General features: G+C 44.0%; 1 protein-coding gene across 2 annotated transcripts in view; it reads left to right on the forward strand.

Moving 5' to 3' along the window:
* The first annotated feature begins 229 nt into the window (after positions 1–229).
* LOC143006805 (uncharacterized) overlaps positions 230–22526 on the forward strand; it is a 42366-nt gene continuing 20069 nt past the window's right edge. Inside the window, exons 1-2 of one of the 2 annotated variants that reach the window (XM_076158097.1) lie at positions 230–526; positions 624–706. In XM_076158097.1, coding sequence (XP_076014212.1) covers positions 516–526; positions 624–706 — 94 coding nt within the window. In that variant the 5' untranslated portion in view covers positions 230–515. The remainder of the gene's footprint in view (positions 527–623; positions 707–22526) is intronic. The other variant, XM_076158098.1, reaches the window with a different exon arrangement.

Below are 22526 nucleotides of genomic sequence, written 5' to 3' on the forward strand. Positions count from 1 at the left end.
CTCTAACCCCCGCCTGCAGGTCAAAGCCATGAGAGAAACTCATTTCAAGCCTGCGGGGAGAGTGAGAGAATCCACACAAACGATGAGAGGGAGGGAGGGCGAGGAGGAGGAAAGGGGGGACTTCACTGGAGTGTGTTAATTTGAATGTGGAGTTGTGATGTCTGAGGGGTGGGCTGGATTAGAAAGCGGTGGTCCTCGGGAGAGACGAAGAGTCGGGTTTCAGCGTTTTTTCAGGGCCCCTCGAGCCCTGACGCACTGAAGCTGCCTTTGTTCGACCGGAGAGCAGAGAGAGAGAGAGAGAGAGCAAAAGAGAGAGAGAGAGGGGCTGGAAGAGACGAGTTAGAGGAGGAGGAGGAGGAGGAGGAAAGCTTTTTTAGTTTGGAGTAAGTGAGTGAGAGGCAGAGCAGGCTCCATCTCTCTCTCTCTCTCTCTCTCTCTCTTTCTCTGTGTCTGTCCAGGCTGCACACATGAGCAGGGAGAGTTTAGTTTGGATCTAACTTCACCACAAACTCAAGATGACTTCACGGTAAACACACACATTTCCACTTTTCCTTCAGTCATTGTATATTTTTCTGAGTAGATTTCACTCCCTCACTCTTCTTCTCCTCCTTGTCTCCACACAGAGTTCCCCCGTGGTCCTATGGATTATTCCTGCTCCTGTCCTGGTTCCTCTGCTGCCATCACTCCTCTGCCTTCCAGCTGGACGGTAAGAGAACTTTTCCTGTTTGTCTTCTTTGCGATATTCCTGCTGCCTCGTGACTTTTTAGTGCAGACTGAAGATGAATGGGGGAAACTGTTCCTCTCAGCCAGATTTAACTCTGAAAACATCCCCGACCTTCTGAGGATGCCTGAGGATGTGCTGTGTAAACTCCTGTAGCACATTTCTTCATCACAGAAAGACCAGAAGTTTCCAGGAAGACATAAAAGTAACTTTGACTTTTGTTTGTTTATGGGCATTTCCTCATTTAGTGCAAATTATCTTGGCAAAGTATCTCCTGGTTTGTCAATTTCTTCTGGGTCAAACCGAGTTCACAAACATACTTGGACAAATGCTGTATTCAACCTTTTTTAATTAGATGAACCCAATATCCTGTTTTAATCTGCAAATACGACATTAGAAGTGGACATTGGCAGTGCCTGCAGTCTTGGCTCAAAATGGGTTTAACACCAATGCACACAATTCCAAATGTAAACAATCTAAACCCTTTGTGCTTATGTGTGTTGGTAGAATGTGCAGAGGACTTTCAGCTTATATTGCACTTTGCATTGTGCACACTGAGTAGAAACTGCAGTCTATTAAATAATTTAAAGGTGTGAGGAGCTCCAAAGTTACAGTAGCAGCAGCAGCGTGTCTGCACTGTACTGGACTCATTACGGTGATCCCTCAGCTGCTCCGTGGGGGCTTGTGAGGAAGTCGGGTTGCTTCCAAACGCAGTGTGTTTCTCCTGAAGACGTCGTTAAACGCGCCGTGCAGCGTAAGCGTGAAAACTTGCGGGAGGTGTGAACCAAACACACGGCACATTTTCACCATTTTCACGAGTGTATTTAGTAAGAACGCAGACTGAACTGGAATCACTGCAGTCTGTCACAGTTAGGGACCGTGGTGAAAGTCCAGCTCTTGACTTATTCATTGATTATCCTCCGTGTTTACTGAGATATTGGCATTGCCCCTCTCATAGCTGCTACACTTTGCCACGCTGAGCTTTTGTCCTAACTGCTTTCAGACCATTTTCGCAGCTTGGAGGTGGATTTTTCCGTGATCACTGGATCAATCGGGACACTTCAACATGTTCCCAATTAGTGCTGAAAGAAGTGCAGATTTTCTTTTCCATCTCAGTTGGCAGCGTATGAGAAACCTCACAAAGTGCACATTCACTGAGAATCAGTAGCACCATGTAATCAAGGTAGTAAAGATGATGTGATGCTGTGGCTACTGATTGTGTGTGTGTGTGTGTGTCTCAGAGATGAAGGTCATTGTCATTACAGTCTGAATGTTTCACTTTATTAGTTTTCCTCTCGGCTTTCAGTCAAGACGTTACTTCTCTCGTCAGTGCGTTGGAATCCAGATTGGCATTTATAGTTGCGTGTATGTGTGTGTGCGTGTGTTGGCATATTACGCACATGTTGGCATGTGTGTGTGCTGCATGTGTGTGTGTGTGTGCACTTGTGTGGATATCTTGACCTTGCGATCACCACAAGACCCTTCATGTCACAAAAGCCCCATTGTTTGGGCCCTGGTTAAATAATGAAGGGGTCTCTGGAGCTAATGTGGCCCCACGGAGCTTAATTGTCCCAGTTTGACATCTCGAGTTTGAACGCAACTTTGGCTGTTGGAGGCAAGAGGAAGCATTAAAAAAGCACTAAAAAAACCAAAACTCTGGGGTTTGGAACCAAAATGGTTATGGGACATAAACATCCCGCAACAAATGAGGTGTAAACAGCATAATTAGAGGATTTGTGTGTGGGTGTGTCTGTGTGTGTGTGTGTGTGTGTATTTGTGTGGGTGAAAGTGTGAGTTCATGGTGCAGTTTCATGCTGCAGAGAGCAGAGGCTTCACTGTCTGCCTGTTTGTATCTTTGCCATATTCATAAACTCGGCCATGATTCACTTTTTCAAGAGGGAAAAAAACTGGAAGACTGACTGTGTGTGTGTGTGTGTGTGTGTGTGCGCGCATGACTCCTCTCACTTGCCAGAGAGTGCACCAGGGACAAATATTTCCAGGCTGTTGTACGCTGTAAATATTCTTGAAAACAGAGCTGTTGCCGTGGCGACATGCACATCGCCACGCACGTTTGTTGAGATGAAGCCGGTCCGAATCGTTTCCTCAGTGTGAAGCAGCACTTCCCTCAGCTGTGAAGAGCATGGATGCACCTCTGGAGAGACTGACTGACTGAATGAATGAATGAATGAATATGAATAGATAAATGAGTGAACAAATGTGTGTATGCGTGAATGAAATACTAGACATTATTCACAGTAATAGTTTATAGTAAAAGTTAATAATTATGCCCAGTGTGTATGAACACACACACCTCTCCAGAGACACATAGGCTCATTCCGTCACAGAGCTGAAAAGTTTCACCCCGTGAGAATTCTGGTTTTGACTCTTTATTAATGAGCAACATGGAGCCGCTCACCCGCATCACACGGGTTGCGGTGAACCACGTGCTCGCTCGCACTCGAGCTTGTGCGACCACTCGTGGCAGAGAAAAACACACACACACACACACACACACACACACACACACACACATACACACACACACACACTCAGGCACTGCTCAGGCTTCCATCTGTTACACACATGGCAATTATTTACAATTTATACTGTTCTTAATTATGTGATGGAACAAACTGTTGGGCTATTAACAGGGACGCTGATGATGATGATGATGATGATGATTCAAGTCTTAGAGAATGTGATATGACTTAAATGAGGATGATGATTAGGATAATGATGATGATGATGATGATGATTATGACGTGTCCCCTAAGAGATCAATGATGTGTTTGAGGTCTGCAGGTGATAAATGGCGATATCACTTTGAGAGAATCCATCAGGTTAAGGATGATGTCACTGATAGCTAGATAGACCATGTTCCCGATGTTCGATGGTTGACCTTTGACCCTCCTACCATTAGCTCACCTGAGTAAGCACTGACACCCAAAGCAAAAAATGAATGTACTCACATTTTCCTGCAGTTTGGTATGTTGTTGTTTTTTGAACGCAGCGTGGAGGAAACCTGGCAAGCCGCGCTGGCATTTGACCTGATTACTCACACACACACTTTCCTCACACGTAACAGATACTTTCAGGTTTACAGTGTTTCTGGGGTGAAACCTGTTGATTTTATGAACGCGGTCTCCGACTGCTCGCTGTGAAAAGAAGCCTTGAATTGAATCGTTAGTGGGTTGGAAGTGGTGGCATAGGCTGACAAAGCATCTATGCTGATGTCAGGCAGGTCCACTTCTTCCAGATGATGGTGGAACAATGTGACTCACTCTGAATATTTCTGCTGCTTATTATGTTTATGAATCATCGTCGCCCGTAGTTACAGTTGTATTGTTTATTAAGGAGGCGATTCCTTTCCTCTGTGAGTTGACTGATGTGAGAAGGCACCTGGAAGTTACTTAAGGATACAGATCCATGACAACATACGGAGTCAGAGGGTCAAAGGTCAGAGGGAACTACGCTGTTGCCCATAATGTTGGCATCAAAAGATATTCTAACTTTAAGGGCAACAGTGTATGTTTGTATGTGTGTGTGTGAATGTGACAGCACTGACCTGTCTTGGTTTGCCAGCTGGCTGGTTGGTGGTTTGATGTTTGTTTCGTTTGAAAGAGTTCGTTTGAACAATTTCTTTTTCCAAACCATAAGGCAGATTGTGGGCCGACATCTTGCCTGAGGAAGGAGGTTCAAACCCAAACCACAGATAAAATGGGCACATTACCCCTGTCAGTTATACAGAGAGAGACGAGCACAGACAGATGGGAGGTCTGCAGAAACGCTGAAGGCAGAAGAAGAAGAATGTTGAAGAACGTGAGTAGGAGCTTTAATGTCAGTAGATTAGCTTGTCCTCATAACTGAACCCTCAGAAGTGAAATGCCGGTGATGGGTTTATGAAAGAAACGTGTATGACACCATAAATCCTCATCATCATCTCGACTTTGATTCAACATGACCTTGTTTTGGCTCCGGCCTGTTTTAGGTCATCTGGACCGCAGCCCCGAGCAGAATCAGATGTCCGGCTTTGATTAAAAATGTAAATTCAGCTCCAGCACAGTGAAACTCAGAGACCTTCACCACAGGGATTTCAGGAACCAGAGAACGTGCACCACACCCCTCTGGGTGTGTGTGTATGTACGTGTGAGATTTTCACATAAATAGATGTCAGCTTTGTTTGTTGCAGGCCTGTTCACGGAAAGATCTACAAGAATCACTATGTTTACACACGTTACAGCTTTGATTATACTCAGAATGAGGCAGTGTATGGATGTACTTTTATAATGAGATTGAAAGGAGCATGAATTGAAGTTTGATTTCTCAGAATAACAGGAAGATAAGATGGAGGTTGTTAAGTGATGCAGGGTAAAATGACTCCACCTGTCAATATTTGGCAGCGAGCTCAGATCGTCACACAGCCCTACAGGCAATTCTAATTTTTTGCAATGTCACAATTTGTATTTTTGTTGTTGACGGCCATTGCAATGAGCGGTTTGTCTGTTTGCAATTTCACGTGTCGGCACCAATATGCAAGCTTCAAATGATTCAAGATGCCAGGTTGTGTGTGTGTTGCACATGTCTCTGCTCCCGCTTTCTAGTTCCTGTTTATTGAGCGTTTTCGTCCAGCAGCCAGTAGGTCAGATATTAAGTCAATTTAAATTGTGATCTACAGCTGGGCTCCTAATTCATTTGCGCAAGCAGATGATTAGGGGGACTTACCTTAACCCTAACCAACCAATGGGCATATGGCAGAGATAGATAGGGGGGGTGGTTACTGTCCTTACCTATATTGGTCCGGTTTGCATAAAAATTGACGTGAATGCACGAAACACCTATAGGTTAATGGTGACCAATTTGAGGCGTCTTTATTTTGTGTGTGTGTGTGTTTTAAGTTTCCCTTTCAGTCTCAGTTTTTGCTGCTAAATCAAGACGTACTGAACAGTTTTTACTGTTGTGAAGAAGCTTCAAAGTGGTTAAGAAGCTTTCACAGGCAATCAGGAGGAACCTTGAGAGACACAAAGGACCAATCCCGTCACACAGGGAAAATAACGCCACGTCAGCAACAGGCCTCAGAGTCAAAGTGTGCGAGGTGTGTGTTTATTTTTATGAATGGCGATTGATCTCTGAAAGGCTCATCAGTCTGCCGGCTTCTGAGGCTTCATCTGCAAATAATCTAAAACAAGCCTTGAACCCAAAATATGTGTTTTACCCTGGAGGGTAAACAGGAAGCGCTAATTGTGTCCTTTTCAAAACAAGACACTATTTTGGGGATGGTGGACATAGTGTGAGTGTTTAAGACAGATTAAACCCTTCAAACCAAAGACAGGATGTTAAATACAGGGATGTCTGTGCGTGTGTGTGTGTGGGTGGTCAAGGTGTTTCTTTGACCTCTGTACTTTGGACTTTTTCCCATGTATTTGTCCTTTGCGTACCTTTTATTTTGACATCATACTATCCAATGATTGTTTTAAGACTTGGACCTCTTTAAGTAAAAACCTAATTCCTTCCTTCCATCCTAACGACCTGTTTTAGTCGTATTTAAGGCGAATCCCAGTGATTACGTATCCGGCTCTTAAACTTTCTTTAATTTCTCCTAATCTGAGCATCAGTCTTTGCTGGTTGAAATCAGAGTTCTGACCATCAAAGCGTATTTATACCAGATGAGTGCCAAACACTTTGATGTCTTCAACTGTTTCTTCCTCTGGCCTTGGTCTTAATCTAAGTTGGCGAGGATCAAACGAAACAATGCCTTGACTCCTTTCCTGCTGCTTTTTATTTTGAGAGCAGCAGTGAGAACATGCTGAGGCAGCAAAGCCACATTGTTTCTGGTGATAATTACGTAAACACATATTGACTAAATTCTGCAGGATGTTTTATCTACCTGGACATTTAGACAGACGTCCTTCAGTATAGGAAGAAGATATACAATCAAATTACACTTTGAAAGGAGCCGTAAAAGTCTCATATTAGCTTAAAAACCTGGGATGGAATCATGATGGCACTGAGTCGGACATTGGACACGATTTTGACTGTGGTTGACATTTAAGGTTTGCATTACATCATGAGAAAGTGAAGCAGGGATGTTTTAGGTCAGAACTGCTGGAACATTGTAGAACAAACACATGTTTGTAGCTGTAAAGGGCGTGTGTGTGTGTGTGTGTGTGTGTGTGTGTGTGTGTGTGTGTGTGTGTGAGTGTGTGTGTGTGTGCGTGCGTGTGTGAACGGTGAATCGGCTTGTGTGCAAACGCGACACATGATATTACTCATACTTTTAGGTTGTCGTCAGAAAGGCTTAGCGGCGCATCAAAAATTCCAATTTGCGATCATGTAAAGTGGTCAGAATTTGCCTGTTTATTTTTCTGGGAGTGGCCGGCTTCCTGACTTTACACCACAGAAGCCCGACGGGTGAAAACATGGAATTTATAAGAGTCTGGAAAGTGTCTGTCATGGTGGAAAGATGGAAGGAAACAAGCAGGTGTCTGTTTCAGTGGTGAGAGGAGATGTGCCCACATGTGGAGCGTCTGAGCGCCGTGTGTGAGATCCTGAGATGGATTTCGGTGTCTAGGACTTTCCTGTTGTGAAGCTGTGTGATCCAGATGCGAGATTGAGCACGTCTGCACCGCTGCTTGTGTGTCTGCGTCGACGTCAGTGATGATTGACAGATGTATTTACTTCCAGGTTCTCTGTAATGAAAACCATGAGCCAGACTCAGCAGTGAAAGGAAGATGGATAGTAACTGTCCTCACCCATAGGGTTTCATTCTTCTTTCCGGTCATCTTTGATGTTATTAATCATTATTAAAGGTAGAGTTAAGGCCCATCCTCCTGTGAGGTCGTTCCAGGTCACAGCCCAGCGGTGGAACCAGGATATTCTCTCAACCTTGAACCCTGGTGTCCACGAACGGCAAACCAGCAAACAAAGACTTCAAAGAACAGTGTCACCTTTGACCTCTTAGCCACGCAGCCCTGAACCTTGTGTGTTTTTGTCAAACTTTGCTTTGGGTCAGTCTGAAGGCCTTTTGGTGCAGACAGATAAAAGCCTCGAAAAGAAAGAAAGGAAATATAGATGAGCCTCTGAAGTGAAGCTCTGTGCTGTTTGCTAACAGGTGGTGTTGGTAGTTTTGTGTTTGTTTGTGTGTGTGTGTGTGTGTTTGTGCTTGTGCGTGCACAGCTGGTTTGCAGCTTGTTTTTGAGAATGCGACAGTGTACCGTCGTCTCACTTCCTGACTGTCCCACAGCAAATCAAAGTGATGGTTTGGTGTCAATTTACCTATTTGTTTCTCATAAACATCAACAAACAGCTCTCTCTCTCTCTCTCTCTCTCTCTCTCTCTCTCTCTCTCTCTCTGTGTTTCTTTGCATGTGTCTCTTTACTGTCATCTTTTTTCTTAGGTTTTTGTTCTGAAAACTAATTATTACTAGTTTCTTTTTTGATTTAACTCTTGAAACCCATTTAGGAAGAAATAAAACGGTGTCTGTCTTCATTCCCTCTCACTGCCTTGTGGTTAGTCTCTTTGCCTGTAGCTCTTCTGTCTTTCATTACTACTCGCGGTTACTTTGCATATTCAGTCTTCCACCACTCCAAAACCATAACGTCCATCCAAGCGTATGGAGGTTGTTCTGTCAGTCAGTTGTTGGCTTTGCTGTCAGGTCTCAGTTTATCTCAGAGTATAACTGTACAACTTTAAACTGATAATAACCTGAACTACTCATACAGTGCTTTCACATGCAGATGAATGAATGAGCTTCCGATAAATTCCTCATCATTCCAGATGATCAGAGGGCTTTCTGGCACATCTGACATTTTGCTTGGTTGCCAGGCGTCTCAGTCTGCTGCTCCTGCCTCCACAACTCCAAAACTTTCAGCAGCTACTTTTCATTTCATCTGTATGCAAAGAAAAACACACTCATTCTCCAACGGTATTCAGACATAAGAACAAAGTTTGACACCTATTTCACCCCCGAATCTGCCCAGATGCCTGTTGGATCCCATGAGCAAGATCTGAACACTTCATCTGGATCAGGCAGTCATGCATTCTGTCGCTGTCATCAGTCTGTCACTGGTCGGTCAATACAGGACTTCCCAAAGTGGCTTTCAGGCTCCCAAACCTTTCAGCAGCCACCTCTACCAGAGCGCAGAGAAAACAGATCAGTTTCCCAACCGCCTACAATCTCAAGAGCAAAGGTCAGACTTATTTAGGCCTAGACTTTCTTGATAACGACGTTTCCCTGCTTTCTTTTCTTGCCGTTTCTTGAAACCACCTTTCAATCGATCAGCAAGTCCCAAATCAGATCTGGCAACAACAGACACAAAGGTCACTGGCAGGACTTGACAGCATGTTGCTCTTTGTAATACAAATCTAACGAAAACATGACTCTGAACTCTTGAAAGAAATAATTATCCAAGATTTTGTGTTTATGTGGCACATGCGATGCTTATCAGTCATGATTTACTTTGCTGAGCAGCTGCTTCCCCTCTGGATCGGTGGCGTCTCATTTGTAAACACAGGCAGAGCTGCAGGAAGTTGTTCTAATGGAAAATTGTGGTCGGTTAAGGGAAGTTAACCATAAATCTGGCCAGCAGGGGATGAAATTACGACAACACAGCAGCGAAGTGACGGTAAACACTGTTTGCGGTTCGTGTGTGGGTCATTTTGTCTGTGGTGAGCTGCTTTTGCACCCCTGCAGCATGTTGGATTCTCTCTCTCGAATCGAGCTTAACGTTCAGCTTGATGGTAAACAGAATTTCCTTGATTAAAACTTCCAAATCAGCCTTCTGCTCTTCAACAGAAACCTCTGTTCCCTGAGAATACTCTCATCAGCAGAATGTAACAGCTGAGTCAAACCTGGCAACGTGGCTAAAAAGATGGAAAGTGATTTTGTGTGATGTTTTGGTTTCCTCAGGGGGTTTCTGCCTATTTAACAGCGGATACGAAACTCTGCTCCAATGTTCTCCAAGAAAATTACACCGAGTGGGAAACCGTTTAGCTGGGGAAGCATCGCTGAGGGTAACAAGAGAACTTGGCAACACTAACTGCAGTTTTCAGCAAAATCCCTTCATTAGGATACGGAATGAATACAGTCAGAGGATCTATATGCACGCACAATAAAATGGTTATAAATTACCCAATGAGCTGGATTCTGGACCTCTAACACAGAAAAACAAAACAAAACAAAACTCACGTGCAGATACTAATAAAAATGCAACGCCCCATAAAATCTTTGGACTCAGGGAATAATCTATCCCAGATCGTCTTTATTAAGACCAGCAGAAGTGAAATCCAGAATGTTTGCCCTCCTGTTCAGTGAAGGGTTAAATTTTCCTTCCCCCCCCCCCTCCTCAAAATTCTGGCTTTTGGACTTTGTGCTACATTAGTTTACATGGGACCACACAGAACAACAGCAGCAATGGAGAGAATAGAATAGAGGTTCCTTGTCTACAGTAGTCGTGCGGTTGTTGAGATGAGAAGATGAAGAGATCCAGCGGTCTCCAGGAAGAAAATTGCGACTGGCACAAACCTCAGTATTGTGGTTGTCCGTCAGATTGGAGGCCGATCAGTGATGTTTGCAACAGCCAGAGGTTACGTAACCACCCTGCAGTCTGAGCTAAAAGTGGTTTTGGCACTGTAGCTCTGGAACTCAAATAGGTCCTGGTTCCTTGGTGTGAAACAAATAGTATTCCTGAAAAGGTTTAGAGACATTTCAGGCACAGTCTGTGTTGTGTGCAGAGATCTATACTGACCTCACATCAGTCAAATCCACCTTTTGTTAGTGAGAACCTGTGACAGGCAGCAGCTTTCCCTTGTTGTTCCCGTGGTAACCAGATAAGAAACGCGTGATAAACATGTCAGGAGATCCATGTTGAAGGATAGCTGGGGAGAGGATAAGGTTATGCTTATAGAACATTGTTGATTTGTATCCTGGGTTCAACCAAAAGAACGTTATGCAAAACTGACATCATTCGTTACAGTTACTTTGCATCGTATTGTTACAAGGCCAGCTGGAAATTCACGATAACTGACAGTATAGCCTGTCAACAAACTCCAGAACTTTGTCATCATCATCCAAAATCCATATTTTTGATGGCAGCTCAAACCCTCAAACCCCAGTGTTTTTTCACTCGTATGCTGAGTCGCTTCAAGGCCTTCAGTCAGGTTCCAAAAGATGATGCAATGAACATGTAATGGCTCAGAACAAGAAGAGGGGGATGGGCTGCCTTATTATTATTATTATTATTATTATTATTATTATCATCATTATTTCCTTGATTTCAGTCTGAGCAGCTCGTCCCGTAACAATGCGGCTTGAATCGGATGGCGATGCGGCGTTCCACGAGGTTGCTCTGGAGGTCCCCACTAGTTTATGACGGGAAGGGATTGTGGTTTCAGAGACAAGTTTCCTCCATGATCCTTCAACATCAGCGGTCCACCACCACTTTGGACGCTGTCATAGCTGCCTGGGAAATATGTGGTAACTAAAACAAGACCACTTTGGCCTGGATTTAGTATTAAGCCAATATTTAAAACCGTGCACTTAAAGCTCAGCTGGCGCATTGTAACGCCATGTGTTAAAGAATGGCTTGTGACGTGAAGCAATTGTTGTTGCTGTGAGACTGTCAGACCTCTGTATCAGACACTAAGACTGTCAGGATGCATGTGCAGTCTGATGGGATACAAGTGTACAGATCCTGAAACTACTGCTACAGTAAAATGTCCTGCAGAGATTTAAAGTATTTGAACTGCTCATCAGTGTATACGCTCAAACCAAGTTACCAAGTTAGTGTGTGGTTGTGTGTGATTGCCGGCAGCGAGCGTCGATCCGCACTTGAACCTTCTACCCGCTGCTACACCACAGCACACAACAGAGCCGAGCGCCAGTGTGCCAGAGGAACAAATGAAAACAGACAATGTTTTCACAAAAGCATCTCAGAATAAAGTCTGTATAATGAGATACGAGTCCTGACTCACTCAATTATCAGCGGTCAGAGCTGGGGGCCATCAGTCCCAGTCTCTCCCAAAAGGACATCAGCAGGTGTTTTGATTTTGGAAGCAATTGGAAGCAGACGTTTCCAGCCTTTGTTAACAATTTGTATGCGTTGTCGGTACAAAGCAGAAGAGCTGGAACCAGTTTCTTCAAAAATCATATTTATATACATCTACTAAACTATTTATTAAACGAGTCGGCATGCGGTTGAAGTTGGAACAGGGATAATACACCTGGAATTACTTACAGAAACGGCTTATGACAGGAAGAAGCTGTCGACATGTAGTCATGTTAAAGACTGTAACAGTGGTGGAAGAAGTATTCAAGTATTCCCTCCTTATACTTCAGATAAACTAACATGTTACTGTAAACTAATGTAGACAACTATTTGGGATAAAGTTAACTACAAAGCACCTATAAATACATCCACAAATCATTAAATATCAAGTTCAAATGAGGCCGAGATTCAAGATTTGTACTGTATCACTTAATTGAAAACTACATCAGGTTCAGTTCAGGATGAATCACAAACGATAGTCTTCAAACCTGAACGATCCCTCATAAATACCGATCTTCATCATTTTAATGTTCCAGATGTGTAAATGAACCCCGGCTCAGATGTGTTGCGGTGTCGCGGATCAAAGGGAGCAATCCGGCTGCCAGCAGGTACTTGTAGAGTCGGTTTATGGAGCTGACGGCTACGTGCTAGCTCCTCTGGTTTAGAGCCACTGTGACGAGCAAGAGAGGCCTGCTTCTAAATGTGGAAAGCTTTTACACACACACATACAAAAAGTCACACACACGCACACACAGGCGGAGTTCAACACCGGCTGAAACGAGGCTGAGTCTTAGTTTGCCTCTGGATTAAGTTACCTCAGCAGTGACGCTGTAAATCTAACGTCTGGTTGTGGAGAGGGCTGGGAATATTCATTATTGTTGTAGTGTGTGTGTGTGTTTGTGTAACTGTCGCTGTATTACTAATAACTGCTCAATTTGAAACTTCATGACTGTGTGTTTTATACGCCCTCATGGGGGTCTCAGTAAAATGCTTCAGTTGCAGTAAATGCGTCTGATTTTGTTTCCATACTGAAGTTGAACTGGAGCGATTGTGAGTCATGGGAGTCACTTTGGACCCAGAACCATAAATCAGACGTATATGTGTCCACACAGGCTCTTTCCCGGCACGTCTCCATCAGGTTTTTCTGCAGGAATATGGACACGCTGGGAATATATTGCACATAAAGACGTGTCAGAAGCTGCTTGGCCTGACTGTGAAAACATGGCCCGTGTTTTCGGCACACAGCGGCACACATGGACGACAGACATCACAGGTCGTTTTCCTACAGAGCCGTGCAGTTACTGTAAGCATTCATAACAAACTGCACTGTGGTAGTCTGGTTATGAAGGTGTGTGTGTGTGTGTGTGTGTGTTTGTTTGTGTGTGTGTGTGTGTGTGTGTGTGTGTGTGTGTGTGTGTGTGTGTGTGTGTGTGTGTGTGTGTGTGTGTGTGTGTTTTAAAGCAATACTCGTTTTTTACTTCTCTTTGCCTTGAATCTTCAGAATTTCATCAGTCGACCTACTTATTCAATAATTTTTCTCCATTTCGACTCTGAATTGAAAAGTTTGAGGCACCGTCTTCTTTTCTTTCCATTTTACAGTTCACTCCCTTCATCTCATCATCTCCTCCTCTTCTCCTCCCCTCTCTCTTCTCCCGCTCTGCCCTGCACTCCCATTTCTTAATCGCTTTCAGTCCAACATGCCCGCTTGGCTCTCTCTCAGTCTCAGTCTCTCCGACTCTCCATCCCTCTCTCTCGTCTTTGTCATTCCCTCTTTGCTTGTCAAACGAGGGCCAACTCCTCTACAGTCGGTACTGTAAATCCTGAAGATTAAACAGATTCACATACTTTACAATGTTTGACTCCGTTTTCTCAGAAGAGTGCAGCTGAGTGTCCTCCTCCCTGCCAAATCCAGCCATAAACGGCCTCTTAAATAAATGCCCGTCCACCATTTTCCTCCTTTAAAAGGCTCCGTCCTTGTTTTGGAACATCAGCGCCTCGTGTGTACTTCAGTGACAGGAGGAGTTTCAACTTGAAATAGCAAACCAATGAGCTTGACCTGGTTTTGACCCGACAAATGATGTTAACAGCTGCGCGGCGGCCCGGCTTGTTGTCGGACACGGGGGTCAAGGACAGGGGTCACTTCCTGTTCTCGCTCCTAGCTGAACCCCTACACATTGTTTTGACCTCATTTACCAGCAAATTTGAGTGACTCATCCGCAGTCACAACAGAAGCAGCTGCCTCTTCAAGTTGCATGTTGACCTGCTGGTTGAGCGAGTGGTTACACGGAGGTCTCAGGCGACTATGAATCAATATCAGATTGATTTCATTGGTACAAACAAAAACAAAGTAGAAGTGTATTTATTACGAAAAAGAATGAGGTCAAAATGACATCATTAAGGTGAATGGGCTCTGATTTCTTTTCAGTAACCAAACAGGAAGCTGCTACATAAACTACCTCTAAAAAGTCTCTGCTGTTAACGCTCTGTGAAAAGCCACTTCATCGACCGAAAGTGGCTTTAACTCGGGTCGACCAGGTCAGTGTAGATCAGGTCATCCAGGCCGGTGGAGAGTCTTCAGCCTGACAGTCGCTGAGCTGGTGAACCCTGCAGGGCCACGCTCGAGCAGAGGATGAATAGACTGGACTGCGAGCGGATTGGCCCGGGGCCCGTTCTTCAGACTGCAGCGAACAAGTCGCACCGCAAAGCCAAAGCAGATGGAATCACTCAGGCCTCCTCCCTCCCTCCCTCCCTCCTCCTCCTCCTCCTGTAGGAACAGTTTGGATAAGCTACACGAGTATCTCCTCTGTGATGAATATAGGCAAACATGCCAGAGCTTCGCCTGACTGCACAGCTTTGGCATCCGTCACTGGAAAAGTACGAACGGGGATCTTAAGGGGTTTCTTTGTGACTTGAGGGGCTGATAGGGATGAATATGAAGGTCGCAGAGAGGTGTTCAGTTGCAGATGTGGGTCCTTCACTTAAACCTCACTACATTGGCTGATGTTGTACAGTCTCTCTTTGTCTCTGTACGTCTTCACCACCCTCCCCCTCTCCTTCTCTCTCTCAATCCACCCATCTTTCCACTGATGTCTCCTCGTCTTCATCCTCTTCTCTCCTGGCAGGCCTCTTCTCTCTGCCATTGACAAACGATTGCAGCGTCAAAAGGTCTCCATTGTTTAACTGATTCAATGCCTCTTTTCAGCTTCTGGTAATTGGTGATTGATTGTTGCTATGTCTCGTCTCTCATCTCCATTATCTCCTTGCCTTCCCCTCCACTGTTTCTTTCCTTTCCTTCTCCACCATGTTAGTTATGATTGTTTGTTTGTTTGTGTAGATGTTCTCTGGTGCAGCCAGGTTTGTGGTCAGATTACAATTTAATTCTCTTATTTTAAGATTCAGATTTTGGGGGAAATGATCAAGATCAGTTAAGCTTCTTTCTCAGTATTTGTCTTGACTTCATTTTCTCTCTTGCACTCATATCCATCCCACTTTCTTCTCTCCAATTTCCAAAACACACTTTGCACCTTCTCTCCAAAAGCTGTGTACGTTGAAGGCTGGACATTGTGGCAGCAAACCGCCAGAGGCTGCACTGTGTTTTTCAGTCTGCCAGTCATTCCTCTGACACTTTGGTCAGAGTTCAGCTTTTACAGCTGGTCAAACACCGTTTAGCCTGAGCCGAAACAACGCAGCGTTTACACTGAGCCTCGAGACATCTGACCCCCTGCGGACACACGCCTTTACAACTGGCCTCTGCTCGCCTCCATTAGGCTGGAGGCAAAGTAAACCAGAATGTGTTGGAAATGTATTTTTAAGGGAGGATTTTGGCACGATGACTTTAGACTTAAGGAAACTGAAATCTCAAGAGTCAGTTTAGTGTATCCAGTTTTACAGGAGTGTTCAAGCTTTGTGCCTCTGCAGTTTTTAGTCATTTACTGTACCCAGTGGGAACAATGCATCAACCGGCAGACAGACAGACCTACATTATGTCTATATTAGTTAACATTATGTGCTTCTATGAGGTTTTCTTTAAAAAGCTCAGTTCCAGATTCGTCTGATGGATTTTTGAAAGCCTGAGGTCTGCCCCTGTTGTGTTTGGCTTTGTGTCTCCATCCAAAGGTATTTAAAATGTGACTTTATACTCGTCCTCTTTATCGTGTGTAGAAAATCAGAGTCAGAGTTTCATTGGCGAGCTTAACTGTTGTTGAGGAGCAGAACATGGAGAGAGATGGAAGATTTCAAAGGACAATAGAGAGCAACAAATACAGATGTTTTCTTGTGCCGCTATAACTTCATTACACTGTGACTAAATGGTGAATTATTGCAAACGGCAAAAGAAAACTAGCATGTTAAAGCTGCGAGTCATCATCTGTGAAAAGTAAATTCCATGTCAAACCAAAAAATATATGAACTATTCCACTTTACAAAGGTGATAGTGTTCCCTCACTGACACGACCAGCATGGTGCCCCGGATTCTGATGGAAGATAAGAGTTTCAAAGAGCGGAGCTGGAGGCAGAGAGTGTGTACGTGTGTGTCTGTGAGCGAGTGTGTGACTGTGTGTGTGTGTGTTTATCTGGTGAGACAGACGTGGGGGAAAACTTGGCTCCGCTGACCTACCCCACCAAACTATTTGGACTCAGGCTCACTGCAGACTCAGCCTTCGCCAGCTTGTAGGGGCACCAAGAAAAAAAATAGACCCTTATCCAGTGACCCCACCCCTGTCCAGTGTGAGCTTATATGGGCACAGGCCAGAGCGACATGACCACTCAAGACTCGCAGACAAATAAACATGAAAGCCAAACGACTGAGATCTTAAATTAATTCTGTGCAGACATTTTTGTAGCATAAGTTGTCGCATTCTGGAGCTGTTGTCAACTGGTCAACTAATCAACTGATTTCCCCCCCAAAAACTGATTAATTCCATTTATGCTTCAGTGCAAGTAGTACTGGTGCTCAGAGTGTGACTGAGCGTCAAACACTGTTTTGATGGAGGCGCTGCTGTAGGTTTGACAGGGGTCAAAGGTCTCAGTGCAGCTCCAGTAGACCATGGCAGACCAGCACATAATGGCTTCCTAAAGACAATAGTGTGAATGTGAATGGACCAACAGGAGACTTCATTCAGAATTGTGAGATTAACTGGTGAGGTCAGTTTTTCCTCCTTTACCCTTGTGTAGACTGAGCACTGAATCTATCATTCCTATGATTTAAATGACATGTTGGACCTCCAAAGATAAAGACTCATCACTGGCAGATTGCTCCAAGTCTCTGGTGTAAACTTCACATCATCTTACAGCTGTTTTCATTTGCCCTTGTGTCACAGAACTCTAAATACCATTTCTCAGACCATTTTCTAATCATGAGACACCATGAGGGTCTCAGCGAGAGGTTTCCACCATCCACTTCTCCATATACAGTACATTAAGTGGACAGTAGTCTCTAAGACCACCGGAGGAGACGAAGTCCGTCTGCCTCACTGAGAAACAGTCAGGCCTGCTGCCTGTGATGAATGTTGGATGAAACACAAAAATGCACTCTGCTTACCGCTCGGCCCCTCTCACCCTGAGCCAGACCTCACTTTACCTGTCGCACACAAGGCCCCCGTTGTGTGTGTGTGTGTGTGTGTGTGTGTGTGTGTGTATGTGTGTGTGTGTATGTTTGCGTGTGTGCGATTTGGTATTAGAGAGGGATAAACCTTTCAAAGCTGCATTAAAAGCAGGATTTTGCCGTGTTAATAAACTCGTCACAGCTTGAATCATGAATCGGAGCTTTAATAAGGCCATTTCCTCATTCCCTCGGCACGTCTAGTGAGCGAACGTAACGCAAATTAAAAGCCAAACACAGTTTTCATTACGTTTAATACGTCTGACCAAAACACACTGCGTCCTTGTTTCCTTCAACAACATTTTCTACCTTGTGTTTATTTATTATTTATATCACTTAATCCACGCCTTCTGCATTGGTGCATTGCCACCTATTGCGGCCCATTGCTGCCACCAATTGGTCTTCTGTGGAAATGCATGAAAAAGCAGCTGTCGAAACTTTTATAAACACAGATGATTATGTTTCTACTGATTCCTTCCAATTTTATTTACCAACCAATACCACAAATACACTGTCTGCATATTTCTTGTTCTACTGAGCTCATTCAGCCAGTCCACAGTAGCACCTTAATGTATTAGAATAGCTGAGATTCTTAGATTATAACTGCATGACAACTAAATTAACAGAAGTGCAACATGTGAACAATGTTTTGTTATATTTCCTGTTAACTCTGAGCATCACTGCAGGACACATGCACTATAAAAATAGGACTTCCATAACACCACATCTGCATTTAGGTGATAAATCATGCATTTGTGGTTTGTGTGTAGTTTCCCTGCAGCAGCTGGCATGAATAAAGATGAGGCATTGCGTACGGCCAGATTGCGTTGGTGTGGACGAGGCGAGTCATGGCTTGGAGCAGAACTCGGCAGAATCGGAGATGGATCCGTTTCACTTGTTTGGTGCCTGTCCGGGCCACAGTCGCATGTGATGTTTCGACTCAATTTCAATGCATCGTCTGACAAATTAAGTGAAGCAGATGTGCCTGAGGTGGCTGAAGTCACTCTGCTTGTCTAAAGTGTTTCTGCCTAATGCTCTCACGCTGGCAAACGTAATAAGACGCAGCCTCAGTCAGCTCAGGCTATAGGTAGTCTTTTCCATTCATGTCACAGCACAAGCATAGCTTCTTTACACCAAGGATGTTATCTTTCCACATCAGTTTGTGTGGTTGTGTGTTGACAGATTTTTATGAAATTTTGTGGAGTGCTCAGTCGTGTGCCAAGGAAAACCATATCAGATTTTGAAGTGGATCCAGATTGTAGTTTTAACGTTATTAGGTTTTGTAACATTATTTTTAGGCCATGGACAACCAGTCAGGCTGCTGCTCTGTGTTAACACTAGGTCACCACTAGATGGTAGCAAAGGCAGTGCAGCAGGACAGCGCAGCAGGCCTTCAAACCAACACACTCAAGATCTAAACCAGTAGGATCTGGATCTGGTGCCCTGCAAGGCTACAAATATTCAGTATTGATTAATGCTTCAGTGATGATTGATGATTCAGTTCAAGTACAAGTAAAGTTTGATTGTATCTTCAATAGCCACAGAGCTCCATTCAGAACAGTTCCTTTACTATTGATTTTTGATTTGCATTAATATCTCTGAAAGCAATAACGACAGAGCGATTATTCAAGTTGCTCAAACTGCCTGAGTAAGCAAATTGTGATTTGGCATTCAGGACAGACGCAAACTGAATGTCGCAATGGAGCCACAGGCGACAGGAATAATTACAGAAAGTATTCCTCTCCTCCGCTTATCTAATAATGATTTAAGGTAGAGAGGAAGGATTTCATCACAGCTTGGGCGTGTGCAGGAGTGTCTCAATCATGAAGTAGATTTTCCCTCCTACATCTTCTCTAACTCACTTGCATTTGCTTAATCTTTCCTTTATTCTTCACCCTGGCTCATGCTGGAGCCTTTGTCCAGCTTCTCACCAGCGGAAACTGACAATTTGGTCTGTACGAATACCCAACTGAGTACCAATCCTGGTGGGGGCGATGCCGGGTTTTGCCGGCGGTACGTGTTTGTATAATTCCCTGATGCCAGATTGTTTTCCTTAATGACCTTCTGAGTCAGAATTCCAAGGAAATTTCGATCTGTTAGTGGAGATGCCAGCCTCTGATATACAGCAGATCAGGTTTATTTGAACATATGTATCTGTTCATATTTTCAGACACACACACACACATATTCATACTCGATATGTGTGATAAATCAATCCTCTTTGCTCAGCTCGTACCACTTTATATGTGGCCTTGTATAAAAGAAACATTTATTAAAGTTAAGATGAATTGTTTCCTGAATAGCACTTCGCTTTTAAGATCCTACCCACACGGATTTGTATAACCCCATCTGTGACTAAAACTACTTTGCAGTGGTTCTCAATCTGTCTTATCGTTTCCTCCCGGCGGGACCACTTGTTATTCATGCTGCTTTTCCGACCGCGGAATTTCCCTGACTGCATTCGATGCCTGGCCTTTTGCTTCCCTTTTACCCCCCAACTCACTAATTGCATTTACTTTCCTTTATTTATTTATTTTTCCACTCTTTCAACTAACTGCCCGTGCCTGTATAATCAAACCCCCCCCCCCCCCCCATCACTATGCTGAAGTGGCCCCGCTCGGGGGGGAGGGGCTTGGCCCAGGGGTCATTCAGGGACTCGGGCAGACTTCGGTTGAGTCAGTCTTGGCACAGATACGCTGTCGAAACAGCGTCAGCGAGCCAAGATCCTAATGCATCATGGGAAACTGATTGGCAATGAAATGTTGGAGATAGACGTTGGATGGCCGTTTGGCGCCGATGTTGCCGGTAACGCTAAATTAATGTAGACGGGTTTTCTTTTCTCCCGTAGTCAATAGCAACCACTTATTGCTTTGCTTTACATCTGCAGCTGCACAATTATGTATTGATATAAGCGGTTGCCAGGAAAGGATATAAAGCAACTGTCCTCAACATCAACACTGATAAATGTGGCATGCAACAACAAAAACATGAAATCAGTTCTGTTTAAACACATTATGTTATGATAAAAGTTTCCAAATGTCATGATCTCATAGAGTTTGCGCAGGAAAATGCCCCCAAACTCCCTCGTGGCCTTTCTGATACAGACTGTTCTGTTCCACTTCTCAAATTAGAAGCATAATAATTCTCTTCAAAACTCTGATAATCGTGGTCCAATGGATGTAATGTCGATAGCTGGGAGAGACGGAGAGTGGGAGAGCATTAACCAAATATGAATTCGAATGCCTGTGGAAATGTGTCTGGCTGTGTTCCAGTAGGGAGGATGGTGAGGCTTGAAACAGCTCATTCAGATCAGATTTCTGTAAACCATCTGGTTCATCTCACGAGCCGCTCGGACTTAAATTGCCGTGTAAAAAGCCGCTTCCATTTTATAGAGGAATCAGCGGTGGAGAGCTGCGTTAATGTCCTGTTTCAGTACCATTACAGCTCAATTGTTGTTGCTTTTTACCGCTTGAAATGTCCCTCTGGTTTATATGGTACAGCTGGAGTCTGATATGTTTGTAGTCAAACTTTAAAAAAAAGACGAGGCTGATTTAGCGGCACGCTTTTTAAATATGTTACGATCTGTGTCAGACTCTGGGACAAAGGTTCCTCTGAGGTCAAGACGAACTTGCTTCAAAAGAATCATGATCACAGCCACATTTTCAGGACAAGGAAGCTTAAAGGTGCATTATGGGACTTTTTGGCAGCCCAAGATAACCTTTTGCTGTTAAAATCACATTGCTGCAGTAATCCCAATTCTATTAATAACAACAACTAACAAATCCTGGATCATAATCTGGACAATACTGGCCTGGACCTCGGACTGTAGCATATCTTTACATTCTATCTTGCTCTGACTATGGGACCAATGCTGTGCATGTAAACGTAGCTGATGTAAGGAATTAATGTGTGTTACTCCAGCTGTGTCATCACTTTTACTTAAGTCGCACTTTGATCTGAGTGATCTTCTATCACTGATTTGTCTCCATGTGTGACTCAGATGTTGCGGCATCATGTGCGGCGACGCAAGGTGCTCAACAACACCATGTCAACAGCTTTCCACAACCAGATCCATAAATCAAAGATACAACAAACACTGCAGGAACTTGAGCAAATCTGGCAGCTTGATGACTTTCTGCTTCTCATTGTTACATGAGCAGCCTGACTGTCACATTCCTGAAATACATGGCACAAACCTACTCCACTCCAAAGACACACCAACCTCATTTTCTTCCAGCAGTGACATGGCGATCGGTCCATGAAAACATCCAGAGGGTTCAGGGTCAAACATCATAGGTTCTAACTAAACTTAGCATAGAGGAGGAGCTCATTGATCCATATTGGGCCATTTTATGAAATACAGACGTGGAAAGTCGAACATCAACTATCTCCCTGGGATGTTCTAACTTACAAAAGAAGGTCAGTGAGAGAGTTCAGGCGTAAACAACACTCATTAATGTGACAAAACCCCGACTCATGTGTTTCTGATGTCATCCTGAATAAGATCTTTTGGTGTCTGTGCTCAGTGTGGTAAGACTTTGATCACAGCGAGAGCGTGAACACTTAGTGCTGCTCCTCTTAATGACTGTGTTTACTCAGCGCTTTAGGTCAGCGCTAACAGACCGGCTTTGTACCACACAGGAGGCCTCACCTGCACACACACACACACACACACACACACACACAGCTTTTTTGCACACACAGGCTGTGTGGTCTGAAAACTCAAAGCCTTTGAGTTCCCCATGAAAGAAGAAGAGCCGGTGTTTGTAGTGAATGTGGAGGAAGGACAGAGTAAAGGCACCTTCAGATCTTAAGTGCAGAAATAGTTTAGGTTCTACTTTACCTGGAACTACGCAGACCAGTATCAGTATGTTTACAGGTACATTACAAGTGTCAAAGTCTTGATTATTCTTAGATTAAGGCAGTTAATATTTCTAAATAAATGGTGATCTACAGTGTCTAACCAAGACCCCAGTCACAGGAGAGAGAAAGGGGAAGAAAAGCATGGAAATGTCTTAAGTTCTCCACTGGACTTTGTTCCCTTCAGCATAGAATTGAATCCTCCAAACTGTAAGGTTGAACTTGAGTAATGAATGAGTATTCAGATGCTCAAACAGCAGGGGTCCCGGTTCCTTCTCGCTCCCTTCCCTTTGTGTAAATATCA

This window comes from Genypterus blacodes, unplaced genomic scaffold (assembly GCF_046128005.1).
Source record: "Genypterus blacodes isolate CSIRO-AG114 ecotype Tasmania unplaced genomic scaffold, CSIRO-AGI_Gbla_v1 ptg000076l_1, whole genome shotgun sequence".
Taxonomy (NCBI): domain Eukaryota; kingdom Metazoa; phylum Chordata; class Actinopteri; order Ophidiiformes; family Ophidiidae; genus Genypterus; species Genypterus blacodes.